Genomic DNA, 12,460 nt, shown 5'->3' with positions numbered 1-12,460 from the left:
AAAACAAACTTTCATTAGTTTCTGCCAGTATGAGTACAAAAGCACACAGTCAAAGCACAGCAGTCTGGCCATGTGTATTGTCTCACTTGTACGTTTACTTATTTTTTATACCCCTTTGATAAACAGAAAAAAGTAAAGAGCTACCAAAAAGAATTTTTTTTTAATACAAAAAAATGATGACAGAAAAATATTTTGGGATCTTTCTGAATTAATGTAAGCACTGTATGCTTACTGAAAAGAGAGATTCCTAGATTTCCAATAGTTTAAAGTTCTATTTACACTCTGACAGTATCAGATCTTAGATGCTATTGGTCCCGGAATTAACACAGTTAATCCCACATCCCAGACCACTGAAACTTTATTGTTTTTTTCCAGTAACGGAGACAGAAAAGTTTCTAGTATTTTGGGAGCAGAATAATTTAAGAGGGGTAGCCATTCTACATTGCTCACAGATGTAAAGTGTTCAAATAATGCCCCATATGAGAGAGATTTCCGAATTAGGTACAGGTGATACAGTGGAAGGCACATGATAAATTGCAGAGCTACCTAATTTGTATTTATCACAAAAGCACCACCATGTGTGAACAAAATCTCATCATCTACATGTTACCATGATGATTAATCCTAAGTAAATTATCAAGTTACCCATTGTCAAAACGTTACCTTCTACAGTTTCACAATGTTCAGTTATGTTTGTGTATATATACAAACCCTCACTGCAATTAACTATGACATTTGATACTGGGAATACAGCTCATTAAATATACAACGCATTTGAAAAGCTGCACAGGGTCTACTCTGATAGTTGAGCTCAAAACAGAGTTTTAGAGCTAGGTCTCTTCCCCTGATTTCATATACCTGATCCTCAAGTATTGGCTACATTTATTTAAGGGGATGCAAATCAGCCATGGGTGCAGCATAAATCAATTTAAAAAGAAAGAATGAAAGAATATAGCTGCTAACTGTACTTCAGTAGTTAAGAGGAAAAAAAAAAAAAGTAGGCTGCTTTGCATTTCCTTTGTTTGTAAAAACATGTTTTAATAAAACATGTCATCTGCTAAAATTTACTAATCATTTTTACCTGTAACTCAATCAGACTTTTAGAGTTTAAAAACCTAAGTGATATGCTACAATCTAATTTGCACAAGTTTTGTAACAACCATTTTTTATTATTAACTATGTCAAGCTAGCTTTCCACACTTAAAACATAATACACCAATAGAGTCATCAGGAGAAAAAAAAGCTATGAGAGAAAGGAATAAAACAGAAAAACTTCTGTTTATGATTTAAAAAGTTGTTTTGAATAACTGGCCCTTTAATTTATAAATGATAAAGCAAATGTTTAATTGCAATACATTTTAAGCATGTTTACCAACCTTTTCCATCAGTATGACAAACGTTACTAATACGGAAGTTCTGTACAAGAAATAAAAGAAACACGGTAACTTCTCACACCAAAAGTATATGCAGACCAAAAGCTCGCTGGAGTAGTGACTCATCTTTTAAGTACTGATTAATAGTACCTAATATACAACTTTTCTCCTGGCTAAGGCCTCTTCATTGCATAGCAATAAAAGTGCCAGGAAAAAAAAGAGAATTCCATTTAACCAAACATTAACCGCCAATTATTTTGAAGAAGTAATCTAAAACATTTCCACAATTATAAAATTACATGCTTTACTCTGGTAAAACATAATCAAGAAAAGCAATATAGCAAGCCACATTCTGACTGAAGCTTCTGGATTTTCTTTAGTATTTGAAAAAATTAAGCTGCTCAAGGCCAAAAGTGGTTTTCATTTTCTTGAGATAATTCGTGCTTGTTCTAGGCATCCCTTACAAAAGCAATTAACAGATTTCTTTTGACCTTCATATAGCAGAAAAATTAGAATTGCAGTTTGAGCAATGGTTTAGCTGTGATTATCAATACAGTTTTGTGATAAAATCTTGGAAAAGCATTAAGAAAAACCCTACTTTGTGGAATCTGCCTTACTGCACAGAACATATACATTTTGCCCTTCCATAATACACTGCAATACTACTTACATTTTGCTACTCATGCATACTCTAGCAGTCGCAATTGGTTAGATGCAACTGCACCGGATACAGAAAACAGAACATGTAGTTTCAAGGTCACATAGCTATATGAATCTTAAAAACAGATAGCAATATTTATACAAGTCATAGAAAAATCACATTAACTACACAACTGTCTCCCTGATATTAAAACCAAGTAATATTCTTTAAAAAAAACCAAACAAACCACACTGTTTGATTTGAGGACATTGCTTACAGATGCAGTTGAAAACACCACACCTTTTTATAAAATTAAACCTAGATGAACAGCTCACATGCCTTTTAAAATTTTGGATTCTAGCCCTAATAATTAAGAACACAAACAACAAAATTACAGGAGCATTTACCAAAAACAAGAAAAAGCACCAGGTCTCTTTTGTTTAGTATTTTCAAAGAGCAACACAGCCCTCTAGTGGAAAAATTAGAAAGTATGACTTTATTCATACAAGAAGCATGCTAGGGAAGTAGTTTCTCTGTAACATAACTAATGTTGAGACCTTTAAAACAAAAAACCACGCACGCACAAAACTGCACGCTATCTTTAATTCATCGCAGTGGAATAAGTCTTACTGACTTTAAGAGAACAAAACTGACACTTTACACTACTCATGTTTAAATGTACATAGAACAGTAAGTTTTTAAAACCAGAAGAATTGATGCAAGAAGACTAAACTGTTCAGTAAGGCAGCCTTAGTTCTTTTTACTACACCAGCTTTACTGTGACCAAAAGTTAACTCAACTTTTAATGTGATACTCGGACTGAAATTTAGATTGAGTTTAAAAAATAGATGAGAAAAAAAAAGCCGAAGAATATTTGGACTGCACTGTCAGAAGAAAAAGCTTCCAAAATAAAAAAAAAAAGAAAACATTTTACTAATAACTCGATGTGCTATGATCTCTTTATATTTGAAGAACACAATAATTCATTAACCTTTTCCAAGTCACTAATGAAAACTAATGAATTGTTTATAAATCTAATTTTTTAGTACTTATTTTTCCACACACACACTTCTTGTAGTACTTTTAAGGACTAAGTTAAGAAAGTGGGTATGTAATAAAGGAAATTCTTACAGTCCATATTCCTAATCAGTAATGAAAAGAAGAACCACAGAGCAGACAGTCTCCCCATTTCACAGACACATTAAGAGAAATTAATGGCGATGAAGTAACATTTGAGAAGCCAATATGTGTGGTACCACTAAAACTCTACCACTGCTGAAGTCATCCAAAGTACTCCCTCAGTACTTAAGTAAGCATCTCTATTTTTCAGAAGACGAAGAGATTTTTCAACTATGAGGGAAAAAAAAAAAATGTTCCTGGCAAGCTACATTGGATTCCCTGTATTAGATTCACAAAGTCAATTAACATATCATTCCATCTTTGTTGATTTGTTTTTAACTTTGCTATCTTAAAGCTGTGTATATGGATGAATAAAAAGATAACTTCTGTGTTCATCCATCTTTCAAGGGATTCTCAGCATTTTCCAAACTTTATCTTGAGCATCCAGCAATGCAGTAATTGAAAATGCATTTTTCTGCATTTTGATAGACTGCAGTCTACCAACTTACACCTTGATCTTTGTTCTACCCATCTTGAAAATAAAAATTTCCTCAACAAATGTACAGATACCATAAAGTTAGTTTCAAATATACCATTGAAACTAATTTTGACAACAATGAAAGGGCTGAGTGATTTTTTTTTTCTTGCATTATTAAGTACAAATGCTCAACAAGTAATCCATTCTTTTTCAATCACTTTCTACTTAATGGACAGCAATATTTCCTTGGAAATATTTACACTTACCTCTTAAAGAAAGCATGTTAGTGTTCTGAAAACTCAGTAACTGTTTACTTCTCAAAATCCTCAGGGAGGGAAATACTAGCTCCAAAATACACAGAGAGTTTAAAAGGAGTATCTACAACACAAAGTGGAACACAGCACTGACATCCTAAAGTAACTGGGGAATAAGCTCCAAAACTGCTAAGACTCTGCGTGAGCCAGCTAATTAGTATTTCCACATGGAGTCCCAAAGAATTGCGTAGACGTACTAAAGCTCACAGGGATCTCTACATTGCAATCCATTACATGACACTGACACGTTCAAAGCAATTTGCCAAGAGTCACAAAGCATGGCTAAGACTGATACATTTTAAAGACTCAGACAACAGAGTTTCAAGAAAACTTCAAATTCTGCCAATTATGTCCAAATTAATTGGACAAGAACACTATTAGCCAACCCCAAAGGGGTAGCATTCCCTTCACACAACAGCAAGGAGTTTGAACCTTGTTTTTCTCCATCAAACAGGCCAATCAGAAGTCATAACCAGCACAAGCCCAGCTCAGATTATATCCTCTCTCAGAAGCCCTTAGAGCTAGGAAAAATAACATAGATTACATAAGAAGCATAAACCCTAGAACTGCTTTCTCTTTAATCCATGCGCCATGGCAATTGGTAAGCAGACACAAAGCCTAGGACTACAGCAACATTAAATGCAACATGGTATGCAAGAGTTTTGAGTTATATGGGCCATAACACCACCTTAATCACATATCTGCTACATCACCTTCATAGTTTTAGACTCCTTATGTCCTAACCTCATATAGCAGCACAAGCCCAAGGCTTATTTCACTGATGCTCCCACTCTTCTTGGTATACTTCTGACCAGGGGTGATATCCTGCCCTCACCTACTAATAGAAATCAAGAAAGTATATATGTGCGTGTATATATATATATATATATATATATATATATCTGTGCATATATGTCACAAGCAAAGAAGATCTGGTGCAAGGATATGCTTGCTTATTTGTAATCAATCCAGATTATAAACTAAGGGAGAAACAGAGGAAAAAAAAATCTTGATAAAAGCATCATACATCTTGGATTAATCTTTTGCCGTATATGAAACACTTCCAGCTCATTCAGCAAGTCTGAACGGTAGCTCTTCTCCTGCTAAAGGCAAATCATTTGAGTCCAGGTAATTCTTAAATGTTCTGAGACTGCGCAGTTGCATACAAAGCAAATTCTACTGCTGGATACAGTGTAAAGACATGCTGTACCAAGAATCTGGAATGTAAACCTTACTAGTAAACACAAATTCCTCATTGAGACAGGTAAGTACAACACTTGCTGCCCGAACTGCAATACCAATCTGGAGCAGCGTATCATGCAATGACAGCAGGACATGAGCTGTTAATGCCTAAATGGCAAGCCACAAAGCTCTAAATTCTTCATCTTACTCCTGTGGGATAACACTCCCTTAAATAATTAAGAGGTAAAGACCAAGAAAATTCAGAGTGATAAGTCCTGCTATTAACCCATTTTCCAGAACTTCTCCAAGGTTTTTCCAAAGTCCTCATAAATGCATTTAAGTCAAGATCCTGCACTAAAAAAAAAGATCAAATAATTTGCATAAGGACTCTTTCAATATTGATGTAATCCAACCATAAAGAAAAATGCAAGCCACAAAAGGGAACAAAAGATTAACAGTAGGATTTAGGTAGATCCCCTCGTTTACCAAAAAAGTTCAAATCTAACACCAAACACCACCAGTGTTTTAATATTTGTGGCTCCTCCACAAATTTAAGCCACAGAAAAAGACATATCCCGTGCAGGTTGCCGAGTGAAACTTCAAACAGCCTAGCAAATTAAGTTGGAGAAGAAATCCTGTCTGCTGAGAAGAAAGGCAAAGCCCCTAAGCACCAAAGCTTTGTTATGAAATGAAACAAAAGCAGCTAATTAGAATCTCTCAAATACTCACCCGCTATAGAAGTAATACTATGTAACAGATACCTAAACAAGCTGAGTGTCTAAAAGGATTTAGGAACCTGCTAGAAAATACAACTAACAGGGATTTCAAAAGGTCATAAACATATTTTTTTGCCCTAAAGGAGCATCAAATATGACATTCTGACACAAGTTCATCATCAAGTTTACGTGAAAATACCTTCAGAGATAAAAATTCCACAGCCTCCTTTGAAAATCTTTACCTGAGTTTACTTGCTGCCATTAGAAATTTTTTCTGAATACTTTATCCGAACTCCTCTGCAGCCATACAAGCCTTACTCCTTGTCCAAGCCACCAAGATCATAAAAAGAAACTTCCCTTCCCTTTCACAGCCATCCTTTATGTATTTACATAATGTAAAATGCCTCCATCGATATTTTTCTAGACAAAAATAGTTTCAGAACTTGATGTCTTTCCTGTAGCTCTCCTCTAAGCTCCAAATTCTCCACACTTTTTTAAGAAAGCAGTAACACAAACCTGAACAAAGTTTTCTAACTAGAGGTTTTACATGGAAATAATGCAAACTGAGTTTGAATACCAAAAGCACACAGATATTTAAGCAACAAAATAGCCTGTAAGATAAAGACTGCCATATTTTACCTTATGTGTAGTGTTAACCTACCTATTCCTGAATTTGCTCCCGTGATTATAACCACTTTTCCGCTCAAGTCACGACCCTGGAGTATTTCCATTGCAGTACTATTTCCATCATATTTTTGTCTAGTAGTAGGTTTTACTGGATTATCTTCAACTGTAAAGGCCAGTCTTGGGTCAAGGTAGGTAGTCCTTTTGTTTATGTGGCTGCAAAAGAACACAAAAATTCAACTGCTTGGACCCTTCTGTACTCTGCATTTAGATTTTAAGTGTATTTCAACCACTGTTGTGTACAATTCCAGTGGATTATTTAAATTTCCAAAAATCAAATTTGTTTTTTCCAGTTTTGTTAAAATGACCCAAATTACTTTTTTTATCAAACATTTTTCCAATTGTGACCGCATCCGTTAATAATTGTATTCACACGCTTCACAACACCATTGTGAACTTCATGTGAACCCCTGACATGTAAAGCAGAACTTTGTCAAGGGAAAAATCTCATTATATTGGGGAAGATCATATTCTCATAGGAGCTCTGTACAAGGGTCCTACACTACTCCCTTGAAACAATATACCATTGAGAAATGTAGCTCATTACTTTTTTCCTCAAACAACTGAAAACAAATAGCTTCACATCAGCTCAGCAAATGGCACAATTTGGGTCAGGCTCACCTTTCTAAAACAGGGTTTTAGTTTTCTTCAGACAATTATCAAAAAGAGACACTAAGCAACAACTTTTAGTCCTCGGCCCTTAATTATAGGACAGAGGCTACACTTACTATTTTGGCCTGTCAATATTCTTCATTCTGCCAAGTCAGTTTAAGATAACTACCGCATTTTGACCCTGCCATTGAAAAAGATACAAAAGGAAATGTTCCCAGAAATTTCTTTCTGCTTCTGTGAACTTCCTCCTTCCTTACCTTTCCAAAAATCTTTCCTAGCTCAATCCTTGTCCTCTTTTCTTTCTATGCTTTACATTGCAAGCAAGTCAGAGCTGCAGCAATTTTGTTTTCATCTTGTACGTTTAAAGCACTACTGCAATGTTAGCAGCACCCATGACGTTCTGGATATGTTTTTAAAGTTATATGTACAGAGTTTATCCATCAAGGTATATAAACAAAATAAGCCTACTTAAACACTGCCTGAGGGTCAGCTCACATTTTGAGATGTGGATATGCAAGTCACTTCAATCTGCCACCCAAGCTAGTATTTCTGTGCACATGGAAGAATTCAGAAAATCACAAATGGGTGTTTAGACACTGCTAGAACTGTAATATCTGCATATGGATTCTGAAGTTGTACTTATTAATTTATTTGTCTTTCCAGCTGATATTGCCACAGTATCATAACTCAAAAAGGCTACCCAACATGAAACACAGTTGTCCTACTTGTCCATATTCTACATTTTGACATACTTACTCTACAAAATAGACTTGTCCATTTTCATCAGTCTCCTGCTCCCATCCATATGGCAGACCTAGGAAATACATAAAACATTATCTTTTTTCAGGCATTAGAGTACACTCAGATTTGAAGTTTAAGTGATTTCTCAGAGATGTGGCAAAATTCTGCATTATTTCTGTAGGTAATGCAGCTACCTGCTGCACTTGAATATTGGAACTTGAAAGAAGGATTGCTTCCCTAATCACATGCAATTGCTCTCTAATAAAAGTACAATATACAGATCCAGTACAACTGTAATTACTAGCATATTAAGTATAATAAAAAAATTCTTTATAAAGATTATTTCATGTTATGGCACAAACCGGCAAAATGCAACCATGCTTCCTAGTACACGCACATGTCTATACTGCACACAGTTTACTATCTATCCCTGATAAAGTAAATAGCAAAAACATCAAATTAAATGTAGGAAAAGTTACATGTAACACATACCAAAAGTTGGAAGATCAGAACCCTCAAGCGGCTATGGGATATGTTAAACTGAACCTAAATGATTCTATGAAGTTGGAAGGATAGATAAAAGAACAAAAATGGCAAATCTTTACAAAATAAATGCTCATATAAAAGACTCTACATAAGTACTTAACAGATAGCATTCCCAGTATTTCTAATCCTGGCTGAAAAGTATTCAGTTATAATTCAATCAGCTCAAAACCTACTGAAAACATTCCAGTTTCAGTCACATTACCAATGCCAAAAGAAATAAGGTTTGTCAACAGCATAGTACCCCTAGGTACACCATATAGAAGCTTCTGGGAAGATCTAATTTAAGACACCGATCCAAAGTCCTTAAGAAGTCATATACCTTTGGAAGTGTCCTGCAACACTGGCTGTCTTTTGCTCTGGCACAAACATTCAATTGGGTTAGGGAAAACAAGTAAAATGAAAACTAATGGGACTTTCTTCTGTGCCAGGGATATTCTTTGATGAAATATATTCTTTGAAGAATATAATCCAACTATAAATATTATCTGATGGACACCAGGATATCAGTACCCAATCAGAGAATTCCAGCCTTTGACTATATACTTTACAAGCCACAGTAAAAGATCCCTTTATCCTGGAATTAGTACTTTGGCTTTATAAAGCAATACAAAGCAATCAGCTGTATTTTGCAAGCTCAGTTTGCCCAGGTGATTAGTGTCAACTAGAAGATCAAAAGGAGATCTAGTTCCTGCACAAACTCCAGCTGATGTTTGTAACATAATTTCAGTTCACTACAAAAGCTTAACACAAACCTCCTGCAACACGTTTCCTCTTCCCAGACTTAGGATGTTCCCACTGTGTTTTTTCTTCCAGATGGCTGCAGGAAAATAAAAGTTTAAGATTTTACAAAATTGCCTAATAATTTATCTGATGTAATCCCAAATTTTTTTTTCCATGCAGTAAATATAATTTCACTTTTTTTTTTTAAATACGATTTAGAAAATGGCTTGTCTTCTACAAAAAAAGAAACATGTCAATCCCTTGTTTAAGAAAGGTCAAAACTGCTGTTAGAAGTTATCAGGCTCCCATATTGCCACAGTTCTGAAGGAAAAGTAACTAACCAGAGAGCATAGGAGTCTATAAAAATTCAAATAAATGTTTGACTTCCAATCTAAGTTTTGTTGCTTATGATGAGAAGAAAGAAAACCCAAAAGTCGTTCAAGAATAACATTAACAGACTCAGAAAATGTCTCAAAAAGATGGTGATCCTTTGCAGGAAAAAGGAAGAAAGAAGCAAGAAAGTAATTTATCAGAAACTAGTAGAAATAACATTAGAAAGTTTTCAAATTACAAAAGCACCTTTCTAAAACTCTTGTCTAATAATATTATTTGCAAGCTGTAAGGTAAATAAGTCTGGATTTCTACACAAGCAGTTGCAGCTTTGGACAGATAAGTTTATCCAAAGGCCTTGACTAGCAGACTATTTATTTAATATGGGTGATAATGGTATCACAGCTCCTCTTCTAATTCAGAAATTTTATTCACTTAAATCACTGTAACAGAATTAATTATGATAGATATTCTATCATAAGGTTTTCTGCACTACAGACTAATAAGCAAAGTGATGTGCACATAAACAAGGTCTTAAGATACCCAAAGTGCTGAAATCAGGTTGGATATTAAGTTCTTCTATTTCATTAAATATTTTAAAATCATAACCAAGTTTTTATATTAAGAGTCAGGCAGGGTTTAGTTGAAAGAGTGTCCAAATTGATAGCTGCCGAAGTATGAAATAAAGACTAACAGCATTATTGAATAACATACACAAATAGTTACTAAACTACAGATGTAGTACCAACAGCAAGTTATGCACAACATAAGCAACTTTTCCTTCTTATAATAATCACATGGCTAGCCCACAGTGACAGCATACTGTATTACAACAAACACAGCTGGTGGTCTGAGACTAAATAAGTACATCTGTGTGACCTGTAGCAGCACTTGAACTTCAGGACACTCATACACTAAAGATCCCGAGTTACTCCTGTCTGATGCGAGATACATCACCAAATTACCATAGCATGACAAACAAATGCATGCCCACCGAGCTTTGGTAACTGACTGTGTTCATACCTGACTCATCACAAAGACCTTTAAAAGTCTTAAACCAAAGTAATCCTACTCCACCTAAGTTTAAAGTTTATATTGTTGAGGAGGTTTAACAGCAAGTTTCCAGAATATGCAGAGGTATCACAGATATAGAGCTTATATTAAAGGGAGACCTCTTTACGTCACCTGTTTTTTAGATATACTGGGCAAGATTTTCAGCCAGTAAAGATATATTAATGTCATGTCATTAAATTAAATTGAATTAGTTAAGTTTCACAACAGTTAAAAATGAGACCTCTAGAATTAATTGTTTTTGTAAAAATTATGCTCAGTAATATCTTATTATTTTGTAGGTTTGCTACTTTCACCATGTGATTCCTTTCTGAAAGAGCTTTTGAAGTCAAAGGAAATAGACAGAAGCTTGACCTAAGAAAAACAAACATCTAGAGAGAATTTGCAGTGTTTACAAACCAAGTGCGGATAAACTAAAGCGTTCTGTCCAGTGTTTCTAAAGCAGAACTTGGGAGGAAGATGCCAACTCACCACAGGTGAGAACGCACTATACTTTTCCCTTTTTCTGTGAAAGGGAATAAATCTTGCAGCTTTGAACAGACTGAAACAGATTCCAAGATCAGCATTGTTACAGAAACCACAAGAGAGAAGAAAAATATATAAATATATATTCCACTAAGTTACTCAGCCCTGTAGCACATCCCCTTTTGTAACCGGTGAGGATGCAATCGTTTTCAGAGTGGCACAAGCAGATGGTGCCAAACGGAAATTTTTAGCTCTTGTCAAAGCTGTATACACTGAGGAGCTGAGGGAGAGCATTTGTAACTTTTAACTTCCACGGTACCTGTTCCTTCTCTATTCCTACAAGGAGGACAACTAAGAAAACTACAATATTGCGTAAGGCTCAACTGCCCACACGTATAAAGATTACCCACAGAACCATGCCGTGTACCGCAACAGCCGTCTGACAGCTCACTCCTGGACCCAGGAGTGTCTAGAGCTGCTGCCGCCTCGCTCCCACACGAGGCGGGCGGCTGCGGCTCTGCCCGGCGGGGCCAGCACCGCACAGACCGGCCTGCCCGCTGCCCTCCCACACCCGCAGGCCTCAGCAGGGGGAGGCTGTCGCTGGGAGGGCCCAGCCCACACGCCGCGCTCCCACGAATCAGGCGAGCACCGCACGCGGAAACCGAGTCACACGGAGACCGGTCCCGCCACCAAAGCACGGCTCCGGCCCCAGCCGCCCGACGGCGGCAGCTCGCCCCTGAGGTAAAGGACGGCAAATGGCGGCTCCTGCCCCCCACCCCTCCCCCGCCCCTCCCCCGCCCCCAGCGCTGAGGGGGCAGCAGCAGCGGCGGCGGCTCCACGGGTGCCGCCCCAGGGCGGAGAGGCGGACGGTCGAGGGCTCCAGGCGTGCTCGCCCCCCTCCCTTACTTCGCGTAGTAAACCCAGCCGTCCTTGGTGGTGCGCTCCTCCCAGCCCGGCGGCAGCTCCTCCTCGCTGTCCGTGTCCTCCAGCCCCGCGTACTTCAGCGCCGCCATTGGGCCGGGCGCTCCGCGCAGCCCCGCGCTGCTGCTGCCGCCGCCGCCGCCGCCGCCGGCCAGCGGGCGCGTGCCACACCGCCCCTTCCGGCCGGCCCAGCCAATGGCGCGGCGGGGCGGTCGGGGGGCACCATGGGAAGCGTAGTCCGGGGCAGCGGGGCGGTGAGGGAGCGGCAGGCAGGCAGGCAGGCAGGCAGGCAGGCAGGCAGGCAGGCAGGCAGGCAGGCAGGCAGGCAGGCAGGCAGGCGCGCGCGCGCTCCCCTCAGCCCGCGGGGGCCGGGGCCGGACAGCGACTTCGCCTCAATCTAGTGGGTTTTACGTGAGTTTTTAACCCCCAAGGGGCCCCGGACTGAGTTGAAATCATCATGGATGGCACAAGAATCTCATATTTTGGGGGCATTAAGGCTTTCCAGCCTTCTGTTTTCAGAGACGGGTGTGAATACAACAAGGCCCTTG

General features: G+C 38.2%; 1 protein-coding gene across 13 annotated transcripts in view; it reads right to left on the bottom strand.

Moving 5' to 3' along the window:
* WWOX (WW domain containing oxidoreductase) overlaps positions 1 to 12,073 on the bottom strand; it is a 541,645-nt gene extending 529,572 nt beyond the window's left edge. For all 13 annotated transcript variants that reach the window (XM_075510859.1, XM_075510858.1, XM_075510862.1 and 10 more), the window contains exons 1-4: positions 11,898 to 12,073; positions 9,158 to 9,222; positions 7,875 to 7,932; positions 6,484 to 6,662 (exon numbers count right to left, since the gene is read on the bottom strand). In XM_075510859.1, coding sequence (XP_075366974.1) covers positions 6,484 to 6,662; positions 7,875 to 7,932; positions 9,158 to 9,222; positions 11,898 to 12,004 — 409 coding nt within the window. In that variant the 5' untranslated portion in view covers positions 12,005 to 12,073. The remainder of the gene's footprint in view (positions 1 to 6,483; positions 6,663 to 7,874; positions 7,933 to 9,157; positions 9,223 to 11,897) is intronic.
* Between the last annotated feature and the right edge of the window lie 387 nt (positions 12,074 to 12,460).

The sequence above is a fragment of the Mycteria americana genome, chromosome 8 (assembly GCF_035582795.1).
Source record: "Mycteria americana isolate JAX WOST 10 ecotype Jacksonville Zoo and Gardens chromosome 8, USCA_MyAme_1.0, whole genome shotgun sequence".
Lineage (NCBI taxonomy): Eukaryota > Metazoa > Chordata > Aves > Ciconiiformes > Ciconiidae > Mycteria > Mycteria americana.
This window is presented reverse-complemented; position numbering and strand designations above follow the sequence as displayed.